The sequence below is a fragment of the Trachemys scripta genome, chromosome 7, assembly GCF_013100865.1.
Source record: "Trachemys scripta elegans isolate TJP31775 chromosome 7, CAS_Tse_1.0, whole genome shotgun sequence".
NCBI classification, from domain to species: Eukaryota; Metazoa; Chordata; order Testudines; family Emydidae; genus Trachemys; species Trachemys scripta.
In genome coordinates, this window is record NC_048304.1 from 5825505 (window position 1) to 5852310 (window position 26806).

Consider the following 26806-nt stretch of genomic DNA (forward strand, 5'->3'; position numbering starts at 1 on the left):
CCTATTTGTTATCCCATAATGTCCTGGTGGCAACTACAGACATTATTTCCAGTGAAAAGTAATACTGGGGAAATATTGAATGTATTTTTAATTGACTTTGGTGCAGTGTGGCACCTAGAAACAAAAAACTGCCAGCATCATGTGGGCTGACAACTCTCCAGGGCTCTTCACCGAGTGCTAGGAGGGCCACCAGTGGACCACAGCCTGAGAAACACTGTTTCAGTAAATCACATCCTTTAGATGTCTTTGCACACCCTTTTAATTGTGTTTCTCTTCTCTGTATGTAGGGTATTTTTCTCACCAACCCACTAGTGTTACTCTGAATCTTTTCACTGAGGGATCTTGAATTGCTAATTTAAAAACCACTATGCTATCCTAGAGCAGCAGTTCTCAAACTGTGGATCGGGACCCCGAAGTGGGTCGGGACCCCATTTTAATGGGGTCGCCAGGGCTGGCTTAGACTTGCTGGGGCCCAGGGCCAAAGCCAAAGCTCAAGCCTGAGGGCTTCAGCCCTGGGCAGCGGAGTGAAGGTTACAGGCCTCCTGCCTAGGCTTCAGCTTTGGCCCCCCCAGCCTGGGGCAATAGGGCTTTGGCTTTGCCCCATCCCCACTGGGGGCAGGGCTTGGGCAGGCTCAGGCTTTGATCCCCCTTCCTGGGGTCCTGTAGTAATTTTTGTTTGTCGGAATGGGGTCGCAGTGCAATGAAGGTTGAGAACCCCTATCGTAGAGGAATAGCTCCCTTGACAAAACACCTCTCTTCTCAGCAGGCTACAAACATAGCTGTAAAAAAACGTTCCAGCAAAGAATCAGCAGTGAAAACCATCAAACCAGAAGAATATGAACCTTTAAATAAATGAGGTCAGCTACAGCCAATGTTCAAGTGATCTGAATGAATGAAGGGCTATTCGATCCCACAAACATTCGGTCAGCGATGGCTGTATTAACTTCCACCATCCATGATGGCGCTCTGCTTCTAAAGCGTTGGGCACTTCTCAAGAGACGGCTCCTACTGAGAGAACTCGGCCCCTTCCATGAGTAATCTTTCATCGCTCATTGAGCCATGTGGCATGGGAAGTGCTGGTGATAAATACAAGGCTCAGGCCCTTTCAGGAAATAAACGGTAGCCAACTACACATTGTTACTATGCAACTCGGAAACCTGACTTGACAATTAGAACAATATCACTGCAATAGCTCTACAGAAGGGAGCTTTGCTACCGAGTACTGGGACGTCACCAAAGGCAGGTTCTTGTGAATAAAGATGTGAGATGCCTTCAGATCCATCTACTGGCTGAATCCCCTCAACAACCACCTCCCCCCCCCCCAAAAAAAATCTTCCACTTCACAAGTTCTCCAACTGCTGCTAATCAGTTCTTTTCATACCAAGCATTACTTCATTTACATGCACCTAGCACAAAACGGCCTTGATTCCTGATTGTGGAGTCTAAGCAATACAAATAAATATCAAGCTTACTAAGGGGTAAAACGACACGTCTTCTCAATTACTCATAGGAGGTAATGCCTACTCAGCACAGCAAGCACCCTTCGTCTACAGGGGGTAGCAGAAATAAGAAAACTGATTGCCTTCCCCCCACTCCTCTTGAGAACTTGGTCCAGTATGCAGATTATCTGAAGCATTAGCGTCATCGCTGCAAGAGAACCTCATGAAACAAAATGTAATAGCTACATTTTTTTCCTCCTGGCACCCCATAAAAGAGAGAGGCCAGGAGTCAAGGCTATGACTCGGGAAAACGGTGCTGTATTGAAATACGAGCCATGCCAACAGGCAGAGACACTGAAACCTCATCCAGTCCCACAAAGGCCTTATGAGAAGGTAGGCACTGAGTTATACCTGGCCACCAAAGAACTATTTAATAGTCACAGATTCTTATTCTTGGCATCCAGAAATTTGCACACTGCACAGTACTAAGAGTAAGTCTTCTCCAGATATGTAATTCCAGATGAAGTCTTTAGCAATAATGGGCCCCAATTTTCCAGTATAGATTTTAGGCAATTTGCCAGAGATGGGGATTTTCATCTAAAAAAATCAAGTCTAAATTACCACCAATCGTATGGACTTGTGGAAAGGTCTAAAAGGACAGTAAAGAACCTTATGAAGAAAACTTTTGAGAGTGGGGATGATTTGTATAAACTTTACTGGTTTACTGAAGTACACCTCTGGAGAATGGCTTTTCTCCAACTCAGCAGTTAATGGGAAGAAGGATCCAATCTAATTCAACCAACTTCCTGAAATCTCATCACAATGAAGCCATACGGAAGATGAAAGAAAATCAGAAGTGGAAGCAGAAAGATTATTTTGACAAAAGAACCCATGATCTCCCATCTCTTTCCTCAGGCACACTGTATGACCTGGGTTATCACATCTCTAATACTTCCCTACTTCACAGGGTGCTGTAAGGACAAATACATTAAAAATTGTGAGGCACTCAGAGGCCCATATAAGTACCATAGATAGATCAATAGTATTAACACTGGTTTTTCACTGAAAACTTACAAAGAGAAGTCATAAAATAATAAATTAGGTCCCAATACTACAAACACGTCTACACATGCTTATCCTAACACATGTAAGTAAATGGGACCATTGAACTCACATGCTTAAAGTTACATGCGTGCACAAGTATCTTGCTAAATGCTCTAATAAATTTGTTAGTCTCTAAGGTGCCACAAGTACTCCTGTTCTTCTTTTTGCTAAATCGGGTTTCTAGTTTATGTCTCAGAACAGAAGGCTGAAGAAGAACTTCAACTTTGGCAAGAAGTTATTTTTCCTTTCTTAGGGCTCACCGGTTGATGGATCAATTTTACAATAGCTGAAGACAATGTAAATGTTTTTCTTAGAAGCATTTTATAGTGTTCAATAAAAATACATTCGTTTACGTTTGGTCGGTCATTTGAGTTGGACACGACTACTGTTGTATGTCAGAGCGTTAGCTTGCTTCCAAGGCTTTATAATTCATACATACAGTTAAAAAAAGAAACAAACTAGTATAAATTCTCACAGGTCTGTGGCGATAAATTGTCCCATTGGGGTTAATTTTAAGTCCTGATGCAAAGTCAACGGGCCAAAGCAGCAACTCCAATGAATCTATAGACACCTGTGGCCGGCCCATGCCAGCTGACTCAGGCCTATGGGACTGCAGTGTAGACTTCCGGGCTTGGATTGCAGCCTGAGCTCTGGGACCCTCCCACCTTGCAGGTCTTAGAGCCTGGGCTCCCAAGGCATTTAATGGTGCAGAGCAGGAACATGAAGAAATTAATGCCGATAGACTCAACATTAACTGCAGAAGATATAATGTCATGTAGAACAGCTCTCCATAAGATAGACCCTGCTTTACTCACTCCTGTAGAACCCCCAAACACATGACATTCCAAGGGATGGCTTCTGGAGATGGGAATGGAAGGGTATTCATGGTCATTAGGTTCAATATTCTTCCCACCGGTACATTTTTTCTATTTCAGCAACCCACTGCAAAAACTGAATAAGAGAACATGGCCTTGAGCTACTGCAATGGAAGTGATATGAACAGAAGCTCAAACAGGATAAGATCGTGTAAGGTATGCTCATGGTCTCCACACTAAAAGCCTTAGAAATAAAAATGCAAGGACGTGTAGAATATCTGAATCCTAAAGGAGATAGAGATGCAAAGCATGTTTATTCATGAAAAGAAACAACTGCAAGCAGTGTAAAAAGGCTGAAAACATATGGAAGCAATAATCTGTATTTTCTTTTCTTTCCTTTTTTTTTTTTTAAACCAGAGACAAATGCTTCAGAATTCATTGTTATTCATTCATGTGCTATACTGAAAACATTGCTGTTTCTGCTCTTTGGAAGCTACACCAGTAATCAAACTGAAGACCGAAAGCTGGCCAGGGACATGTACATCCCCAGGGAAGAATGTGACTCCAATATATGCAGATTTGGGTTATGTACAAATATAGAATTACTAATTACTTTACTAATTATTAATGGTATGTTAGTCCCTAGGACAGTGGTTCTTAATCAGGGGTAGATGTACCCCTGGGGTACACAGGTACATCACCTCATCTAGATATTTGCCTACAACAAGCTACATTAAAAAGCACTCGCAAAGTCAGTACAAACTAAAATGTCATCTAATGATTTGTTTATACTGCTCTATATGCTGTACAGTATTTATATTCCAATTGCTTAATTTTATAATTATATGGTAAAAAGGAGAACATATGCAATTTTTCAGTACTCGTGTGCTGTGACACTTTTGTATTTTTATGTCTGATTTTGTAAGCAAGTCATTTTTCAGTGAGGTGAAACTTGGGTACACAAGACAAATCAGACTCCTGAAAGGGGTACAGTCGTCTGGAAAGGTTTAGAGTCACTGCCCTAGAGGACTCAGCTGAGATCAAGGACTAGGCACTGTACGAACACCCAATTTGTACAGTCTCTACCCCCAAAGAATTTACCACCTAAATAAAACAGACAAAGATTGGGCCTGTCACCACACAGAGATGAGGTGATTTCCCCGACATCACACAGCAATTAGGTGTCTTGACTCCCAATCCAGTACTCTGTCCACTAAATCACACCACCTCTATATAAATCTAGGGTCCGCTTTCCTTGAGGCATTGGACGCTTTATAAACACAGTGAATGCTTTCAACAGCTCTCTCTGCAGGATTTCATTCATTAATGTTAAATATTATCAAACCGAGAAGACGGTTGAACAAATGGTTTCCCTTCTTTTAAAGATTCTGCTTTACAGTGTCTTTTAAAGTACTGGGCAATGCTTGTTACATAAGCATAAGCCAAAGTTATGGAGACTGTAAAACAATTTTAACAGGCTACTTGAGGAGAAGTGGAACTTTTGACCCTCAAAATACGACTTAGGGAAAAAATGTTGCAGCCTGTTATAGGGACAAGAGTTCAATAAACAACACAAATGTGATTTCACAGCAGCCATCAAAAACTAAAAGCATTAGCATCATTTTTATGGCACATTTATTACTGCTATTTAAAGCTGTTGCAAATGAGAAGCATAACTATGGCAACAAAGATTTTCTGCAAGAGTTTGGCTAATTTTAAAAATACTATCTATCTTAGGGTTTTATACTGCCACCTGTCAGCACAGTATCTGGGCACCTTCCATGTAAACTCAATAGCAACAGCGAAGTCTCTAGTGGACTTCATGGAGTCTCTGGCACTTCTCCATTTAAGAACATAAGAGTGGTCATACTGGATTAGACCAATGGTCCATCTAGCCCAGTATCCTGTCTTATGACAGTGGCCAGTGCCAAGTGTTTCAGAGGCAATGAACAAAACAGGACAATTCTTGAGTGATCCATCTCCTGTTGTCAACTCCCAGATTCTGACTGTCAGAGGCTTAGGGACACCCACAGAATGGGATTGTGTCCCTGGCCATCTTGGCTAGTAGTCACTGATGGACCTGTTCTCCATGAACTTACCTTGTTATTTCTGAACCCAGTTATAATTTGGCCTTCACAACATCTCCTGGCAATGAGTTCCATGGGTTGAAGTTGTGTGAAGTATTTCCCTATGTTTATTTTAAAGCTGTTGCTTATGAATTTTGTTGGGTGACCTCTAGTTTGAAAGTAAGTGATGGTTTAAAGTAAATAACACTTGCCTATTCCCTTTCTCCAATCATGATTTTATAGACCTCTATCATACCCCCTCTTTTGTTTCTTTTCCAAGCTGCACAGACCCAGTTTTTAAATCTCTCCTAATATGAAAGCTGTTCCATAACCCTAATCAACTTTGTTGCCCTTTTCTGTACCAGTGCTAATATCTCTTTTTTGAGGTGGGGTGACCAGAACTGCACATAGGATTCAAAGTGTGGGCATACCATGGATTTATAGAGTGGCATTATGATATTTTCTGTCTTATTATCTATCCCTTTTCTAATGGTTCCTACATTCTGTTGGTTTATTTGACTGCCAATGCACACTGAGTGGATGTTTTCAGAGAACTATCCATGAGGACGCCAAGATCTCTGTCTTGACTGGTAACAACTAAATTAGACGCCATCAGTTCTTTACTGGATCAGGCCTATGATAAGATGAATATTTATTAGGAAATTATGAGGTTAAAACTCTGCTTGGAGTGGGGGGGGGTTGAGTGTGGGAAGACTAGGTGTGGGGACTGGGAATAAAAGGAGTGTTTGACTTGTGAGGGTCACTGATGGTGAAAAGACTCTCTGAAAGAGAAAACACATCTAAACAATACAGGGCTGTAGATGATACACCAAAATCAGACAACATGCGGCAGGCAGTATGCGTGATTGTATTCAACGGTATATTTTAAAAGCGGTACTAAAGCAATTTCAAGTATAACTTTCTCCAATGTCCATGTGAAAGGACTATCAAAAACTTCAGGGTGGCAAAAGCAGCATGAGCCGTTCTCCTGATTGGTACCCATTTGTCACCTTTAAGGTTTGCATATTCATACTAATTGCATTAGGAATAGGCTATAAATTCCTTTCCCTTTTCTCTCCTCTGACCACCTCTTTTGCAGGCTTTTCTTCGGCCAGACATTATGCACAAGACACTTCTAATGGCTATTCATTCACTCAACTCCAGTGACAGCTTTATTTAATGCAAAGCTTGTTAACAAGTTGAATGGCAAGCAGTTTAATGTAATGCAGATCTGATTAGGAAACAGCAACCAGACTCCTAAGGAGTTGGAGATTTTATTGAATAAGATTTCACTTTCTCACACAACGCCACCTTTCAAGTACCAGCCTATATTAAATACTGAATGAGGAATCTGTTATTTACATTATTGGTCATTTTCAGGAACACAGCCATACACAAATATTTGTCTTTTTATACATTTAATTCACAGTCTACTGTAATAAAAAAAAACATGTTATTAAANGTCGGGTTATGTAATCTAAATCAAAAGAAAACCCTTTCTACTCATGACAGGAAAATATTGCCATGGAAAACAAAGCAGCGTGAAGCTCAGAGCCAAGAGATTGCTTACCTGTAGCCGTACACTTCAGAGAAATTCTCCGCATACCCACTGACAAGAGTCACATACTCTTTTGGGCTGTCGGTCTGCATCCCAGCACAATATATCTGAGAGTGACAGAGATCAGAATTTTGTCAGACACGGACTGTGAAAAGCATGTGACTAGAAAACTGATGGTGGGAAATGCGTAAGTGAAGAGCACACACAAGATAACCGTGCAGCTTTAAGAAATGCGGAATCGGTTGCCGAAACACACCTTTAATATCCTTCCTTTAACTTTAAGGTAATATTCACCATCTTCAATGACACCTTTGAGTCTTTTAACATCTTGACAGCTGCTCGGTAATTCACCTGAAATGACACCGAAATAGATGTAGTCAAGTAGTCATTGTAGAGCACCATTCCTTCTGGGAGCGCTTAGGCCCTGATCCCGTGTAGCATCTAAACATATGCTTAACTTTAAGCACGGGAGTGGTTCCAGGGAAATCACACACAGGTTCAGCGCTTTGCCGAATCAAGGGCCTGATGCGGGAAGTGCCGAGGACTGCAGCCCTCACGGTAGTCAATGGGAGCTGCAGGCGCTCGGTGCCTCTCTGGCTCCACCGTAAGTGGAAAGCACCAATCCGTAGACTTACAGTCATAGATGTTGTGACACGTCCTCCTCTCTTCGGGTTTTAAATCAGCATGGCACAAAGCGCTCGCCTGGTCATCGTTGGTCAAGCATTGCACTGACCGGTGCATCACTCCAATGCCACAAGTCACCGAGCACTATAAAATAAAACATCGTAAGTACTGTGCTATTACTGGTGCTTATGGTGCTAGGCAGGTAAAACACAGACCGTTGGTTGGTGAAGATCAGATTGCCAAGGCCCCAGCCCAGCCCAGCACGTGAGCACACGCTGAACTTTAGACACACAAGGAATCCCATGGTTTCAGTGGGACTACTCACCAGCCTTAAAGTGCTTTGTGGGATTGGGGCAGAAATGGTTCAAGTGAACCATATGCTCAAGCAAAGAGTCCCAGTGGCAGCTCATTCCACTTGCTCAACCCAGTGGATTGACATTGTTTCACACCAGCAGGGATGCACGACAGAGAAACATTCATTAGGGAGCCAGAATCCAAGCAAGTCTGCTTACGAATGTGAAGCTCTGCTCCGGGTCACAGAAAGGCCCCTTTGAACAAACCTGGGTTCATTTATGATTTCATATCCAAACTGTGCAAGAGACCAGGTGAAATGGTGGCTACATCTGGGCTCTCTTTGAAACCCAAACTCAAATGGAAACTCAGGGGTAAGGACTGAAACCAAAGGAAGTGTTTACACCCGCTCCTGTAAACGGAAATCACCCGGTTTTGCGCCGCTCGAGGCCTGAATTTTCAAAAGCGAAGAGTGATTTTGGACGCTCTCCATGTTTGGGAGCCCAACCGGAGACGCCTTAAAAGGACCAGTGCTCCCATTAAGTTTTAAAAATCAGGCCCATTTACGGTGTCACAGGACGGGCAGCCAGAATCGCTAGTTCCTGTTAAAAATTTATTCCTAACTAGTGCACAGTAAGATGGCGAAAACATTCTTCACGTGTTAGAGCCAATCACAAATTATCAATTTGTGCCTGTCCCTGGGTCACTCTGTATCACACCCTGAACCATAACATTTCAATGGGAACAGAATGGGGCCCAGGATTTGAACAAAGCTGAGAATTATTTCCACACTAAATTATTTTGAAAATCGAAGGTTGGCAAAGCCATGGTAGTTTACAATGGTTGGTAAGGACAATAGGGGAAACCAACAGCCAAATTTTTACTTTCTGAAGTGTGTGCAACTCCCAAAAGAAGTTCTATTAACTCAGACAAATTTCACAATGTTTTGCTTGACTCAATCCTCATAAAGATTCGATACATGTCCTTATATGCCTGAGATGTGTTAATGAATCAAAGCCACTGGGGAACATAATGTTTCAAAGAATGGCGAAGTCTTCAAAAGTGAATTGTCATCTTTTAACCAAAATCTGATCTGGTGGTTTAGGATCCAGAAAAGGTTTGGCACTATAATAATTTTACACTGAAAGGATAGTTTCTTTTCAATGCTCTCTCATAGCACTTGAAGTAAGGGGGGAAAGGAAAGTGTAATTCTTTGTGTGTTGATGCTCAAAATTTGTCCAAATTTTGGTGGATCAATTATTCACATATTAAGCCTTGAATATTCATGTGAGTGAATTTCATTCCAAAACACATGGCCAACCATCGCTTTTGCTAGATCCCAGTCAAAAGATCACTTCCTCTTTTTTGCCCACCTATGCAAAGGCTGCTGGGATATACAAGCTACCTGGGATGGCAAGAGTAAGTCAAGCAGAGCATTGATGGGAGCTGGGAGGAAGAGATCTGTGTCATGCAGTCTTGCTAAGACAGAAAGGGAGAGCAGAAAGGAAGGGCCATAGGGATCAGAGAACCATTGACGGTTCTGTGATTGGAGTTATCAGTCACCTGGCTTCAGCAGCAGTGCTGTGATCATCGGAGCTGTCAGCTGTTTGACCACTGGGTGTGGGACCCTTGGGAAGAGTCTCATAGGCTAAAGCTGCCATTGCTTGAATGTGTGTTAACCAATGCATCAATTTTGGGCCAATGTTTTGACCCACCGGCTCAACTTCAGCCTCTCTCGCCCCTTGGTAATATTGCTTCTCTCCAGGCACAATGCAACATTAAACTTACGCTCCCCCAGTTGCCAACTCGCCATGTTGCCAAAACTGGACATTCCCCGAGGTAGCATGTGTGGACATTTGGTGGCTGGGTGCCAGGGCAGTTGTCTGTATTCTGGTAACCGTACTCGTAATGGTCCTTCTCGGTGTAAATTTCACTGCACGAGACCAACCTTTGCTTATAGCCCTTGCCGCAGGTCACAGAGCACTGGGGAAATGAAGGAGTTTGGTTAACGTTGTCCATGGGCGCTCGCAGCGTGTCTTTCACAAACAGGAAAAAAGAAAGGCTAGCTTGAATTTTATGCCAGTTATGGAGGTGGTGTGGGGGAAGGGATACTATATGCTTGTGCTCAGAATGATCAATAAATGACCGGTCCGCCTTAAAGCACAATACTTAAGTGGCTGCTGATTATTGTAGTGGCCACTGGCAACCTACAAAACCAAGTGCTAAAATTAGCTGGGGGGTCACACTTTGACCCCCCCCCTTACTCCCTCTGAATGGTAGCTCAGTTCACAAGTAGTCTCATTTGGACAGATCCTCGGCTGCGATAAATCTGCAGGCATGAGTCCACTGATGTCGGTGGGACTCCTTGTGTCGTACGGTATTTCTCTTCACGAGTAAGGGCAGCGGCATGTGGTCCTCTGCGATCAGTAAAACGCTGCTGTGAATCTGCGTTGTTCGACAGGATTTTCAGAAAAGGGGGTGGGAGGGTAAATGTTTGCCCCGTACCACTGGAATGGAGATATGCTAGGAGGACAGACAATGTTTTGTCTGCAATTTTGTAGCATTCCCTTTATAGGCTATGAATTCAACAGCAGTTGGGGTGAACACATTGTTGATCTGTGCAATAGCCCCGATTCTGCAAACATGCAAACACGCAACTTTATGCATGTGAGTAGCCCCCCGGCAATGGCTATATGTAAGCATGTGCATACGTGTTTGCAGGACTGGACTCACGATAGGCTACTGAAGCAGATACTTTGGTAGATCCTCTCATATTTGAAGGAACATTTTTCCAGAAAGACCATATGGCACTTGAGGAATTCTGCATCATAGGCTGGTCCTCCCAAAAATCTCTCTCTCTGTATCTCTCTCCCCTGTATTTTCTTGCGCTCCTCCCCACCTCACCTTTTACCATTTCTTTCTTTCTTTTTCTCTCTCTCCCTTTCTCATCTCTGCTGTGTCAGCAGCAGCCTGGTCAGTTTCCTCTGTTGCTCTTCCAAGTGGAAAGTACTCCTTCACTTGGTGCAGAATGAAACAATCTGTGATTAGTTTGTTTCCTTCTGCAGTGAGCTCTGGCTCCGAAGGGAAGTAGACAATTTTCCTCGGCACGCCTCCTCCTTCACATTTTAGGTGGCAAAACCTGCTCGCTTTACTCCCACAAGTAGCCCTGTGAGGCCAGTGAGAGTGCTGGGGTCAGGAAAGCGAGCAGGATTGGGCTCTCAAATGCTACGGTATGCAGGATTAAGAGAAGGATCTGGTAATTATACCAATCTTCGAAGGCCAGATTCTAGGCTGATGAAATTGGTGTCGCTCCACTGAACTCAATGGAGTTATACCGATTCCCACCAGCTAAGGAGCCGTTTCTAGTGGAACTGTGCAAACAGGAGGCCGTGGTTTGACTGCGTTCACTTATGTTACGTGTACCAAGGGAATAAAAACATATTTAATCTACACTGTACAGTAGGTGGAATCCATGTGGGAATAAAAACACTTCAAGTTATCAACCAGGACTGTACTGGAAACTGATCTTTACTTTTTTAATATCCTCTCTATTGTTCCTCTCTCCCACAGAGAAACTACATAGAAAGAAACAAACTAATAATTAAAGTATCCAGCACCATGCTGCCAGCACTAATTACTGCTCCAGCACATCAACCCAGGCTTTTCTTGGGGGGAGGGGGCAAAGGGATGGTGCTCCTGTGTGGAAAGACTTGAGTTTTTTGGTGACATTTGCACCAAGCTGAGAATCAGCATCACTCCATCCAAGTCAAAGGAACTCCATTGCTTTGCTCCAGCTGGGGGGTTGGCTTTGGCTATTCAGAGGGTACATTCACACCCTGATCAGACTAATGATGTTGAAGCTCCCAGTACAATCAGCAGAATGACAATTGCCGCGGAGTGCTGCGGTAGATTCCCTATGGTGCTCACCTCAGACCACTCCCCTGTAATCCAGATGTACTCGCAAGGCAGTAAATTGCAGCTCTCCCTATCAGAGGGGCGCTTGCTCGCATCACAATTCACGCTGTCCTCCTCTTGGTTATTCTGATTCATGCACACAACTTTCCGGTACCGGAACGCTTCCCCGCACGTTTTCATGCACTGCCAATAAATGAGAGAGGTCAGCACAGATGTCACAGAACTTCATTTTAATTCACGTAGTGACGCAAAAACATTTCCCCAGTACAAATGATAAACTAATGCTACTTATAACTAATAATAGAGAGCAACAGCATTCATTTGTATCAGAGGTAGCGACTAGCGGCCACAACTGAGATCAAGGCCCCACCGTGCTAGGCACTGCACAAACTAATAAGGAGAAAGAGCCCAGGTCTTGAAGAGCAAACATTTACATAGTAGGGCTGCCAATTTTGGTTGGATGTATTCCTGGAGGTTTCATCACAGGACATAATTTTTAATTAAATATTCATCTTTAATTCCTGGAGACTCCAGGCCAATCCTGGAGGGTTGGCAACCCTACTACATGAACAAGACAAAAGGTGGAAGGGGAAACAGGCACAAAGAGGTTGAATGACTTTCAAAAGGTTACACAGCTAGTCAGTGGGTATATAATATAGGTTTTTTGATTCCCAGTCCAGTGCCCTACCCACTCACTAGACCCTACTGCCTCTTAAATTGTCTTTCTAACATGCCTATTTTATATCCAATTAATGTAAAATATGGTTTTGGTTCCTTATTGGCCATCCTTATTTTGAGACTAGGAATTGTTCAGGGGCTGCTCGCAGCCTGATGTAACAAGAGTTGGCAAGAGTCAATAGGGCGGCACTGATTAGTTTTTAAATGCTGGTGGATCCAATTTGTCCTTGGTTACCTTGCGCAGCCCAGATGGAAGAATTAACTTCAGTGTGAGTTTATGTATTTAGATTTAGCCAACAACATACTGAGGAGAATGGCAGGTAAGCAGTAAGGTAAGTGTGACGTTGTGCAGTCTATATGGTTTTATAAAAACATGATAAGAAGTGAATATAATGTAACTGGAATATGCTTCATGCAAAAGGTCTCTTGTAAGGTATCATTACAAAGCTTAAAATCTACTGAGTGTGATCATCCTATTGATATAAATGTACCACGCTTGTATCTAAAGCTAGAAATATGAAATATAACTCTGAGGGCCTATTGTAATTATGCAAAGTGTGGGCCATTAATAGTGGTTTGGAATCTTGATGACTCCCATTAACCAGGACCATTGTCTGCAGATGGCTGTGTTTACCTGTTAGTCTTCCTGTATATGTGTGTGCTGGCAAGTGGGCAATGATCATGTCACCTGACCTGGAATCCATCTTTAACCTGGTGCTTTTCCAGTGAGGGGGGGTGGAAACCCAGAGGGACAAAGGGTTCCTGCCTTATGCAAAAGATATATAAAGGGGTGGAAGAGAACAGAGGGGGAGAGGAGCCATCATGAAGAATCCCCTAGCTACCACCTGAGCTACAACAAGAGCTGTACCAGGGGAAAGAATTGTGCCCAGGCCTGGAAGGTGTCCAGTCTGAGAAAAAGCTTACTGAAGCATCTCTGAGGGTGAGATTATCTGTATTCAGTTTGATTAGGCATAGATTTGCGCATTTTATTTTATTTGGCTTGGTGACTTACTTTATTCTGTCTGTTACTACTTGGAACCACTTAAATCCTACTGTCTGTATTTAATAAAATCACTTTCTACTTAGTAATTCACTCAGAGTATGTATTAATACCTGGGGGAGCAAACAACTGTGCAGATTTCTCTATCAGTGTTATAGAGGGTGAACAATTTATGAGTTTGCCCTGCATAAGCTTTATACAGGGTAAAACAGATTTATTTGGGTTTAGACCCCACTGGGAGTTGGGCATCTGAGTGCTAAAGACAAGCACACTTCTGTGAGCTGTTTTCAGGTAAACTTGCAGCTTTGGGACAAGTGACTCAGACCCTGGGTCTGTGTTGGTTCAGACGGGAGTGTCTGGCTTAGTAAGACAGGGTGCTGGAGTCCTGAGCTGGCAGGGAAAACAGAAGCAGGGGTAGTCTTTGCACATCGGGTGGCAGCTCCCAAAGGGGTTTCTGTGATCCAACCCGTCACAGTAAAAATGGCAGGTAAGTGGAGGGTAGACAGAATGTGCATGGAAAAATGAGGGGAAGATAAACTTGGAACTCTCATTGATGGATTGGCTGGAGAATGTACATTTGAGGAGGGTTGGACATGTGATAAGAATGGGAGAAGAATGACCGGCAAAGAAAGCATTGGAGGAAAGGGACTGCAATGGAAGACAGAGGATACAATGGAAAGACTCTGCCAAGAGAAGACTGAAGAAAAAAGGACTTGAACTCCAGGGCCTATAACCCTGTAGGGGTAGACTGACTTCTATATTTGGGGAGACAACTCCAGCCAGGCCAACGGGGCAACGTGTGGGGGGCAAATTCTGCATCTTCCTGAGACTTACAGTTTGGAGGAGCAATGGTCCCCCATGGCCCTCCCCAAACTATGTGCATGCCTATAACCAGAAGGAGTGGCAAATAATCATGGGCACCTCCGACACCATGTAAACGGGAAAAGGAGTTGAGAAGTGAAGTGAAGTGGGGTTTATGTATTTCGGTTTATTAAAAAGCACCTATCACCAATATTAAACAATAAAAAATGATTTGTGTCCTACACAAAAGATGAGAGCCCAGAGAAGGACTCCGGAAGAAAGGTTCCCCAGTGATCGCTCATTTTGAATAATAAGCTAGCTATGTACGGTACACATCTGGCACCCTTTACAACAATATTTCAGCGCTTCACAATCTTGAATATATTTATCCTCCCCACATCCTTGTGAGGCAGGGCAGGGCTACCACCCCCATTTTACAGACGGGGAACTGAGGCACAAAGTCTGTGGCAAAGCACGGACTTGAACCCAGGTCGACACTAGACAAGAGCCCTGACCTCTGGGCCAGCCTTCGTCTACTGCCCTACAACCAGACAACTCAACCCTTCCTGCAAGGCCCAGGAACCTTTGCACCACTCCCCAAAGCTCAACAGACTTGGGCTCTGTTGGGCAAAAAGTAGGGGGAAGTGAAACTTTCAGAGTGAAGGGGGCCTGTCAGCTGGCTCCTTTCTTTTAAACCTGGGGTCCATCAGCTCAAGCACCTCCTCTGATTGCAAATGCCATGTTACCCCCGAGGGAGAAGAGCTCTCTCTCTCTCTCTCTCTCACAGCCTGGGCCCAAACCATGGAAGGCTTCCTAAGTCAAAACCAAACATTTTAGACTCCACTTACAATCTGACTGGAAGCCGGTGCAGACCTGGGAGCCTCAGCACAGTGCGTTCACTGTCTGATGGAGCAAGCAGCCTTCTGCACTAATTTACGTTTCCAAAAGATCTGGAGGGGAAACCCCCTGGGGAGTGCACCACAGCCGTCTCGCCTCAAGGGGACCCAGGCGTGGCTCATTGGAGCAAGGCCCGCATTTCGAAGGGAAGGTCGCCCCTGATTTCCCAAGCACCGGTGAAGAAAAAGCAGCCCTACAGAGACTGCTTGGACTGTGGGAGGGCGACTGAGAGCAGAAAGGGAGCTCTTCATCAGCTAGGCAAACAGGTCCTGTGTACACGCTTTACCCACCTCGGGCTGGGCTCTGAAAATACCTTGATCGATGGATGGAGAGGTTCACCACTGCTCCTGAAAGGTCCAATCATTCAGCCCTCTCTGTGGCACACTCCCATGAGTAAGGGCTGGAAGATCAAGTGCCTAACTCAGCTTAAAGGTTAAAGTAAAGGGAAAGCGCAGCTCCCCTACCCATTCTAAAAGCAGAAGGAGAGCTCCCCTTCTCAACTTGGCTTGAGTAAAGCGGGCTCCCCTCTCTCCTCCTTGACTGGTGCCTTGAGAGGTCCCCCTCCTGCTTCAACCTGGTTTAACCACTGCCGCTACAATGCACGGTATTACGAGCAGGATACTTCAGCCAAGCCCAACAAATGCTTTCTAAGCCTTCTGCAGCCACAGGAGCGTGGAGAAACACTCCGATCACAAGGCCGTGCTAAACTAGGGCCTGGTTCCTTCCTGCACTCACACAGATAGAATGCGCTTTGAGAAGAGAACCTATCAAAAGTATGGAAGGGTCAGAGCCATTGACAGCAGAAAAGTCAACATAAAAAATTACCAGAAGCTGCTAAGATTTCAGCTACCTGGAGTTGTTAACAGACCATTTCTTGAAAATTATCATTGGATAGAATGTACAGGAATTGTCTTCCTCTAAGCAAAGGATGTAATATTCAGTCGGACTGCACGCACGCCCACACACACAAATCTACATGCCAAGTTACCGAGGGTTTCATCCAGTTAGCTTCACCATTTGTACATAATTTTCAAGATCTCTGACCCAGTCACTGCTTTCCGATGATGAGCAAGATCTACCGAGTACACCTAGGTGAACGGCAGTACTATCAGAGCCTTTCGTTTTTAATTAGCTGTCAGAACCCAGACTGCAAATTATTTCTTGAGACGGCTGAACTAAAACGTCAATAAGTAGAAGTGCTGTGGTTACGAGCAGCATAGCGCTTTGGCTGCAGAGGGCTCGCAGGAAATGCAAGTTAATGCTCAACATCAATATTTAGTAAATAGTAATCATGCAAAACTGCAAACACCCCCACCCAGCAGCTTTTATTTTGGAGGAGTAATTTAGCAGCTCGGAGACAAGAGCCAATATTAAAAAATCTGCAGTCTGGCAAAAGACCCCACGGTCTGCATGTGCTTTCCACCTTATTTACTCTCTTGTTGTAAGTCCCGAGAGTGGAAATTTCCCCTAGGTCCGAACTGAAATGTAGCACTCCTAAGGGGAACAGAATAATTTGCTTGACTGTGATTTCCCCAGAGAACGAACCACATGTGCTATATTTGCCCTTCTCAGGTATCGCCTCATGGTATAAGTAGAGAACTCTTTAAATTACATTTAAAAGTGGGTTACTGGATTCCCTAAGCACAGTCAACAAAAAGCATTAATTGTCACCTTTCCAATGCAGCCATAGTGCTCCATTCTAATTAGGGAGTTTCTGCAGAAACCTGGATGCGATGGGAGAGGGAATAAGTTGTATGATTTTTAAGCTAGGCTGATGCCAGGCCCCGTAAATGAAGAGAAATTTCATCTAAGCCCAGCAATAATACCACAAGCAACAGGTTTGAGCATTGGCCTGCTAAACCCAGGGTTGAGAGTTCAATCCTTGAGGGGGCCATTTAGGGAACTGGGGTAAAAATCTGTCTGGGGATTGGTCCTGCTTTGAGCAGGGGGTTGGACTAGATGACCTCCTGAGGTCCCTTCCAACCCTGATATTCTATGACTCTAGGTAGCGGAAGCTCCCTTGCTAGGCTGAAATATACTAGATAAAGTTCAGACTGTCACATTGTCCAAGAGGCAGAAGAATCCTTGAACATGACTTCCAGTTTGCCCTTAGATGCCATGGGGAAAAGACAAAGTGACTGACAGATACAGTGACAGTATATTGCCATATTGTGTTATTAATTTTTAACTCGGGAGGAAGGAGGGTCTTGGAGTTAAGATACATGGACTGAGACCCAGGAAATAAGATTTCAGTTCCTGGGTTTCATGAGTGACCCTAGGCAAATCGCTTCATCTCTCGGTGCCTCACAGTTGCTCATCTGTAAAATGAGGAATTTTGCCATGTACCCTGAAGAGCAAAAGACCCGAGCAAAGAGGAAGGCGAAGCAAGTCTAATGCATCTCCCACCTTTCTTCCGTCTTGTCTATTTAGGCTCTGATTTAGCAAGATACTTAAGCAGGCACTTAACTTTAAGCTCATGAATAGAGTTGACCAAAAATTTTAACTTGTTTTCCCACCAAAAAAATTGCAGCTTTAGGTCAACTGAAGCATTTTGTGAATTCATGTCAAGCAAGCAAACAAAACCAAACCAAAAAAGTAAAAAACAAAATCAGAACATGTTTCAATGGGCATTCTGCCTAAGTCAGGACTGAAAGATTTCCCCTGAAGTAACAAATGCCAGAAATACACAATTTCGTATTTGTTGTTGTTGCTGTAACTTCCATTCTTTTGCAGCATTCTCGCATAAGGGTGAACATACAAATTCTTTCCCTCCCAATTTTGTGCTTTTCCTTTTGGTCCCACCTAGGGTGACCAGATGTCCCGATTTTATAGGGACAGTCCCGATATTTGGGGCTTTGTCTAATATAGGTGCCTATTACCCCTCACCCTCTGTCCCAATTTTTCCCATTTGTTATCTGGTCACCTAGTCCCACACCCATTTCGTCCTTGCAATTAACAGGGCCTTTTCTAATGACAACCGTTTCATGGAATCACTGAGTAGAAGGCCAGAAGGGAACGTATAGCATGGTCTCCCCTCAGGCCCGCCGACAGCAGTTCTGAGTCCCAAGAAAGAACAGTCAATGGGTCCCCTAGAAAGGGATGGCTGAGGTTTGATTCGTGCAGGGCAGGCTGGAGCTGGGCCCCACGCGGCTGCTGGCCCGGCGTGGCCACATGGGCGCGGAGCTGGACCCCGTGCGGCAGCTGGTGCAGGCACGCACAAGCCGCGGATGCGGTCTGCCTAACATTTGGGTAGTGTTGTGCCTGCCGGCTGTACTGCTGGGTGCGGTCTTCTGGCATGGCCAGGCCTTCCACCTGCCCGCCCGGCTGCCTTCACCGCCGCTGGTTTTTAGCCACCAACTCCGTGGGTGCTCGGGGGCTGGAGCACCCAGGGGAAAAAATGGTGGGTGCTGAGCACCCCCCACTGGCAGCCGAGCACCCCCACTACCAGAACCTCCCCCTCCCCCGAGCGCCTCCGGCCCTTTGCCGGGCCCCGCTGATCAGCGCTTCTCTCTCCCTCCCAACACCTACCGCCTGCCACGGATCAGCTGTTTCTTGGGGTCTGGAGGCTTTGGAGGAGGGGGGAGGAGCGAGGGCGCAGCATGTTCTGGGGGAGGGGGCAAAACTGGGCGGGGCCAGGAAGAGGCAGGGCGGGGGCAGGGCCTCGGGGGAAAGGGTGGAGCGGGGTGGGGCCAGGGCAGAGCCAGGGGGGAGCACCCCCCCACACCGCAGATTAGAAACTCGGTGCTGGCCGTGCACACCTAGGAGCTCTGTGGCCCACCTGGGCGATTTAAAAGGGCATGGGGCTCCCGGTCACTGCTACTGTGGCAGCAGCCCCCCAGGCCCTTTTAAATCGCCCGGGCCCCTGGGCAATTGGCCCCGTTGCTGGGCCTGTCTCCCCTATATCAGAGGCCACCAACACCAAACAGCACCTGCCCACTCAACCCAACAACCTCAGCATCCTCAGTGCTGTAAGAAGCAAGAGATGGATTCCAGGATGTTCCCTATGGCTTTTCACCGGCAAGACTAGAGTGGTGGTTTAAAAAGAGGAAGACTAAACAATGCTTGACAAACTCCCTGTAAAAAATGAAATCAAAAAGAGAAGGGTGCTGTAATGTTATTTTAGGTCATGCCATTCGTGTCAATTTGGGTTCCCTGCATTCCTTGTTCAGAGCATGCTAAAGCAATCCATGCCTCAGCCCTATGAATAACGTGCAAGCTACATTTATAGCTAGCAAGGAGGTGATTTGGCTTTAACCGTGCATCTGACAAAATAAAAACTACTCCAAGAGAAGGACTTGGGAACAGATACAAAGTGACAAATTCAAAATGGGCAACGTCCGCAGTGGGTTTCAATTAGTGATTCTTCATGGGCAAGGAGGGTTTTCTCTCCCCCCTCTGTCCCTAAAGCTTCCTTGGAATCCAACGTGTCACATGCTTGAAATCTCCAGAGTGCACAGAGTCCGGTGGGGAGCCCTTTAAGAAACCAATGTAAACCATAGGCATGCGCACAGGGTGTGCCGGGTGTGCCCAGACACACCCTAATGCAGGGGTGGGCAAATGGCCCCCCCTCTCCTGGCGCGGCAAGCCGCGGGGCCTGCGCTTCCGGACTGGAGTGCCCGGCTGAGTGTAGCATGCCACTGGCCCCTCTCCCGCCTTCCCCCATCCCCTGGAGCCCTGCCGCCACACGCGCAGTGCTCTGGGGGCCGGGGCTGCGCACTCCCATGGGGCAGCGTTTGGCTCCGTGGTGAGGCAGACACGCTCCCCCCTCCCCTGGAGCCATGCCGTCACACATGCAGCGCTCTGGGAGTCGGGGCTGTGCGCTCCTGCAGGGCAGTGTTTGGCTCCATGGGGAGGCTAGGAGCCTCATCTCATGGTAAGGGGCCTGGGTCCAGGGGGGTTGGATAAGGGGTGGGGGCAGTCAGGGGACAGGGAGCAGGGTGGGTTGGATACAGGGTGGGATCCCGGGCGGGTGGTTAGGGATGGGGGGTCTCTGAAGGGGGCAGTCAGGGAGCAGGGGGGTTGGATGGGGCATGGGAGTCCCGGGGTCTGTCAGGGGGTGGATAGGGGTCAGGGCAGTCAGGGGACAGGGAGCAAGGAGGGTCCTGGGGAGGCCGTTAGGGTGGGGGGGGGGGCGGGGGGGGGTGGGGAGGCGGGGGGGGGGGGGGGGGTTGTATGGGCTGGGAGTTCTGGGAGTCCTGTCAGGGGGCAGGGAGCGGTTGGATAGGCGTGGGAGTCCCGGGGGTCTGTCTGGGGTGGGGATGTGGATAAGGGTCAGGGCAGTCAGGGGACAGGTAGGGGGTAAGGTCCTAGGGGGGCAGTCAGGGGACAAGGAGCAAGGAGGCTTAGATAGGGGTGGGGTCCTGGGGGGGAGAGTTAGGGGCAGGGTCCCAGGAGGGAGTAGTCAGGGGACAAGGAGCAGGGGGTGGTTTGGAGATTCTGAGGGGGGAAGTCAGGGGGCAGGAAGTAGGAGGGAGTGGATGGGGGCAGGGTGGGGACAGGGCTACGGCAGGGCGGGAGCGGGGCTCCCTGGGTGCACACCCTAATGGAATGGGCTGTGCACGCCTATGATGTGAACATCCGCCTCCCATAAAAGTGGTGGGAAGAGGAGCGGGTCATTCTCTCCAGTTGCAAAAATGAGAGCGAGGACCACAGGTTGGAGACGTTCCTTGAAGGGCTAATTATGCTGTTTGGTAAGTACTAAAACTGCATGCTGGTTGGTGATCTACTTTGCTTCCCGCTTGCACATTCATTAGCTGAATGGGTTTAATGTGCTCTGTAGAAGGAATGTGTTGTTTGGCCTTTTGCACAGCTCGGCCTTTTGCACAGCTTGGCCTTTTGCAAATGTCTTTAATGCTAACGCACTTCTGTCTGAGGCATCAGCTCATCGTCTATTCTGTTCGGCCTCTGTTTCTTACCTCCTCAGTCTTGTAACTGCAGGGTCAGATCTTCAGCAGCTGTAAATTGGTGTAGCTCCATTCAATGGACCTATGTCACTTGACACCAGCTACAGATCTGATCCCCAATGTTTCTAGTAGTTTTGGAATCATTCCTCAGCTGCCCCCACATAAGACTCTAACATCATTACAGCTTTCAAACATGACGATTATGGCACAGCTAATGGAACGAAGTTGGTTACATTTGTCTGTAACCTAGTCCATAAGGCCAAGTACTACAGGGCCGTGAGGTATATACGATAATCCGTTATGCTGCCGTGTACTGTACAGTAATGAATCAAGGATGAGCGAGTAGAGAAGGAAGAAATAAAAGGAAGAATGGAGCTGCTGCTTTGACCTTGGACCGTCTTGCTGCCGGTGAAACATTCCACAGCCTTTGGAGGACTGAAATACTTTTTGTTTCCTCTGTGAATATTTTTCTTATTTCTTGTATACAACTGTGACGTTGTGCTGTCTATATGGTTTTATAAAAACATAATAAGAAGTGAATATAATGTAACTGGAATATGCTTCATGCAAAAGGTCTCTTGTAAGCTATCATTACAAAGCTTATAATCTACTGAGTGAGATCATCCTATTTGTATAAATGTACCACTCTTGTATCTAAAACTAGAAATATGAAATATAACTCTGAGGGCCTATTGTAATTATGCAAAGTGTGGGCCATTAATGGTGGTTTGGAATCTTGATGACACCTATTAACCAGGACCATTGTCTGCAGATGGCTGTGTTTACCTGTTAGTCTTCCTGTATGTGTGTGTGCTGGCAAGTGGGCAATGAAGTCTTGCAGTGACATGTGATCATGTCACCTGAACTGGAATCCATCTTTAACCTGGGTGCTTTTCCAGTGAGGGGGGGTGAAAACCCAGAGGGACAAAGGGTTCCCGCCTTATGCAAAAGATATATAAAGGGGTGGAAGAGAACAGAGGGGAGAGGAGCCATCATGAAGAATCCCCTAGCTACCACCTGAGCTGCAACAAGAGCTGTACCAGGGGAAAGAATTGTGCCCAGGCCTGGAAGGTGTCCAGTCTGAGAAAAACTTACTGAAGCATCTCTGAGGGTGAGATTATCTGTATTCAGTTTGATTAGACATAGATTTGCGCATTTTATTTTATTTGGCTTGGTGACTTACTTTGTTCTGTGTGTTACTACTTGGAACCACTTAAATCCTACTGTCTGTATTTAATAAAATCACTTTCTACTTAGTAATTAGCTCAGAGTATGTATTAATACCTGGGGGAGCAAACAGCTGTGCATCTCTCTCTATCAGTATTACAGAGGGTGAACAATTTATGAGCTTACCCTATATAAGCTTTATACAGGGTAAAACGGGTTTATTTGGGTTTGGACCCCATTGGGAGTTGGGCATCTGAGTGCTAAAGATAAGCACACTCCTGTGAGCTGTTTTCAGGTAAACTTGCAGCTTTGGGGCAAGTTATTCAGACCCTGGGTCTGTGTTGGAGCAGACGGGAGTGTCTGGCTCAGCAAGACAGGGTGCTGGAGTCCTGAGCTGGCAGGGAAAACAGGAGCAGAGGTAGTCCTGGTACATCAGGTGGCAGCTCCCAAGGGGGTTTCTGTGATCCAACCCGTCACAACAACCACAGAACAATAATAAAGAAAATGGGAGTTTTCGAGCACACCAATATTCTGAGCAGGTGAATATAGTAAACAGGCAGCGCTGGATTGTCCTTTGCACTCTGAATAGAAAGGACCAGATTCTCATTTAAACTGAAGACCCCCTCTGGCAGCATAAACAGGCCTTAAAGAATTTATTCCTGCTTTAAGTCCCTTTTGCATTGCAAAAGCACTGTAAAGCGGCGTTAGTGTACATGAACACCAGGCCCTGGATCGCTTAACAATTATTCTGCTCTCCTTATGGGTTGGAATCCGCACCATTGCTGCCTTCATTACTAACCACAGTGTACACATAGGCTCTGATCCTGCACCATTAAAGTCATTGGGAGCTTTGCCATTGATTTCAATAGGTCCTTAATGCACACCAACCCCCCACTGATATCAATCAGGGTTATGTGCCTGCAGCAGAAGGCAGAGCAAAAGGCACATTAAGCAGGTTGCCATTTGGATTGAAGAGGAGATTCAGGAAAGGTCTGTTACACATGAGGATGCAAAGCAATTCTCCTCCTAAAAGCAGGAGAATAAAACCCGGAACTTGAACCTCTCTGTGCTCAGACATTTCTCTCAGTATTGCTTACTATGAAATATCCAGCCCAGGGTTCTCAATGAGAACGGGATGGCATTTTAAAAAAAAACACCATCATGAAATATTGACACATTTTAAAGTTGTTTCCATTTTGCAGTGTTTGAAACAGACCCACAATTTTCATTTTACTAGAAATCACCAAAAATGTCTCCAATAAAGGAAACATTTCAAAAAAGTCAGCAGGTTGTCAGATTTTTTTTTCCAAAAAGACCATTTTTTGGACCATCCAGCTGAAAAATTTCAAACAGTCCTACGCTCACCCCTTTTCATCTCCTGGCCTGTTGCGTATTACAGGGATTCTTTGGGGAGCCACGCCTCTCCCTCCCATTCACCATTGTATCACTTTGGGGTAACTACAGCAGAAGTTACGTGTTTTAACTGTGTTAGAATTTAATGTAGCAGCTGGAAATAAGGGGGAGGGGCTAGTACCATGTGACCAGTCAACTGCCAATTGATTATGCCTTGAGGACCTCCAACATAGGCCATTTTAGAACAAAATTGGCTCTGTGTTCTCATTTCAAGTGGACGTTTTGTGAACTGGGGTTTATAGACCATCATATTTATCTTCAGAAAAATAATCTGGCATCATATTAAGCTTCCTTCATTAATAATCGTCTTTGTGTCCTTCATTTTGGTTCATTAGAAGTCTAAATTCTGAATGCGGATGGCCTAAGAGGCATAAAAATCCTGCATTTGATTATCTAAATTGGCAACCTGAATATCCAAATGCAGGATTTAGACAGCTGAAAAGTGGCCCCTACATCCACTTGTAGGCCTTGGTAGATAGTAAGAATCCATAGCTTCCCTGCTGACCTCAAAAAGGCCTCTGGTTTCATCCTCGTTTGCCCTTGCTATAGTCACGGGGTCCAGCAGGTGTGTCATAATCTCTGTTATAACGATCATCATCCCATTTAGACACAGTCTAGTAGGTTTACCACAAGTAATGATGAATATTCTAACGAGGCCTGATACCGCGTGTAACACCAACAGACCCTGGTCGTCGGCAAGTGGGATCGAACCTGGGACCTCTGCAGCTTAGTGCATGAGCCTCTACTGCATGAACTAAAAGCCATAAGGCTCTTAGGTAAGGCCGCAGAGCAGACTCATTAATCTCTCTCTAAGTGGTCTCGGTGCCACTAGATGGGACAGAGCACCACACCCAGGAGGTGTGTGGGTTACACACGCACCGGTCATAGTAAGTGCACACAGTGCAAGAGAGCTGAGTGCAGCTTGAATCTTGGTGTGTTTCAAAGATGGTGGAGTGAGGAGGAGGAATTGGCATGCTGGATGGGGAGAGTTATCACGTTACTGCAGGGGGCGGGGCGGAGGGAGTTTGGACAAGTATCCCAAAGGCACATCGATGATTATGTAGGGTGGGAGGTTACTTTTTAAATGCCCAGTTTACACAGCTTCCTACAGCTCTGCAAATAGTGAAACTTAGCTCAATAAAACGTACTTACCACGTTACTACTCCCGCATGTGTATGGACGGCAGACTCACACCCAAAGTCAGCTACTAATGAACGGGACTAGTGGAGCGGAATCGGGTGCAGCGTCAGCAAAATGAGAAAAATACTGGCTTTGTGTAGGCCCTACCAAAACATTCTGCAGCATGCACATATACAACTATACTATGCATCTTCTTAAACTCCAGTGCTTTCTTTGGTACTTTCTAAAAAACTGGCACAATCTGCACACATCACTGTTTAATTTATGCCAGACTTCCTTTTACATATATATATTTTTTTGGCCATCTAAAGTTTTAAACTTAAATGCGTGCACACATACATACGCACACACACAAATACACCCTCAGTCTGGATCAAGGCAAGCGCTAACCCTGCTTAGTGTAAACCCTGGCCATCTGACAACAATCTTTTGAACAAGCCAGCCATCTCCTAAGTCTCTCTGTAGTTCACACTTCACAGAACGAGTAACGTGATACTGGGAAACGTCAGGAAGAAGGTCTGACTTTGGTATGCTTTGAATACTGCTGAAGCTGCCCACTACGGGCCCTTTCTACTTACGGCTTGCCATTCGTCCATTTCCCAGCTGTAACGGGGACATTCAGCAATGTGGCATTCCTGTTCAGAGACTGGTCTTGTGAACTGGTAACAGTCCGTCTCCCTGGCTGTTTTCTGAGTGCCCGTGTGGCAGTACACATTTCTCTGCTGAACGCCTCGTCCACAGGACACGGAGCACTAAAGAGGGACAAAAAGAAGTAAGTTGCAGCTTTCCTGATTTTCCTTGTGAAACTCTCTGTTGCTATAGTGAACTTCTCTGATTTCAGACGAGAAAGGGAGCGGAGATAATGCTCTGCTTTGAGTTCGGAAACACATTTAACACTTGTCTGAGCTAGCAAGCAACAGCACCTAGACATTTAAAACTCTGACTCCTTTTGATGCAGAAAATTCTTCTCCATGTAAGAAAACATTTTGCAGGGAATCTGAACGCATAGGGTGAAGTTCTGGCTCCAGTGAAGTCAATGGGAGTTTTGCCATTAACTTCAGCGGAGTCAGGGTTTCACCTATAAGATTTATACTGCAAAAATCTCTAAGGATAGCAACATTGTTAAAAAAAAAATCACAAGATGCTAGAGTCAGCAGGAATTGTATGTTACTCCTTGCACACTCAGTTCAATAGTTTAAATAAATAAATCAAACTTTACAGAAACATCGTTTAGTAGACTGATCAGCCTGTAATGAAAAACAAGCACGAATTATATAGCATAAGAACTGAAGCCATGAAGAATTGTAGGTACAAGACTTCTGGAATTACTTTTAATTTACATATACACCATAGCAAAATTACTACATACCGCATATCCCCACAAACAGAACTATTTTTGTAAATTAGTTGCTTTACTTTCACATATATTAGCTTCATTATGGCATGAGCACATTTTTATCCACCTCTAGTCATATAATGAAAGTCTGGTTTTAATCATGAGCAAAATACGTTTTTCAGATTTTTGAATATTGATATCTACAGCTCGCTGTTTTCAATAGCTTAATTTTTTCCATACAAAAATACTTTCCCACAATATAATATGTTTAACTGGTACTTAACTTCACTGTTCTATGGATTCTTTATTGTTAGGTCCTAATATATAGTTTGTAAATGCGGAACAAGATTAGTAAAGATTAGATAGAAGTGTGTATAACAGAGGTGTATGGTTGAAATGTAGATATTATGATTAACATTTTGCTTTATTAAAAATTAGTAGAAAAGACCTAATTAATATATGAGATACTGAGAAAACAAGTTTATAATACCACGAAAGTAAGCCTTATTAAGTAATGGAATTAAGCAATTTATAACGTGCAAGGAATCCTCTTCCAAAACTTTAAAAAGTATTCTTCTGTAATGCAGCATTTCCTTTATTATCTGAACACATCAGAAAGCAAACGAGACCAAAAAAACCCCAACCCCTGACTGTGAACA

General features: G+C 45.1%; 1 protein-coding gene across 1 annotated transcript in view; it reads right to left on the bottom strand.

The window, feature by feature from the left end:
* Positions 1–6834: 6834 nt before the first annotated feature.
* The window catches only part of ADAMTS9 (ADAM metallopeptidase with thrombospondin type 1 motif 9), a 124142-nt gene continuing 104170 nt past the window's right edge, over positions 6835–26806 (bottom strand). The window contains exons 30-36 of the mRNA XM_034775562.1: positions 25390–25563; positions 11825–11995; positions 9686–9880; positions 7618–7750; positions 7239–7333; positions 6995–7089; positions 6835–6901 (exon numbers count right to left, since the gene is read on the bottom strand). Coding sequence (XP_034631453.1) covers positions 6835–6901; positions 6995–7089; positions 7239–7333; positions 7618–7750; positions 9686–9880; positions 11825–11995; positions 25390–25563 — 930 coding nt within the window. The remainder of the gene's footprint in view (positions 6902–6994; positions 7090–7238; positions 7334–7617; positions 7751–9685; positions 9881–11824; positions 11996–25389; positions 25564–26806) is intronic.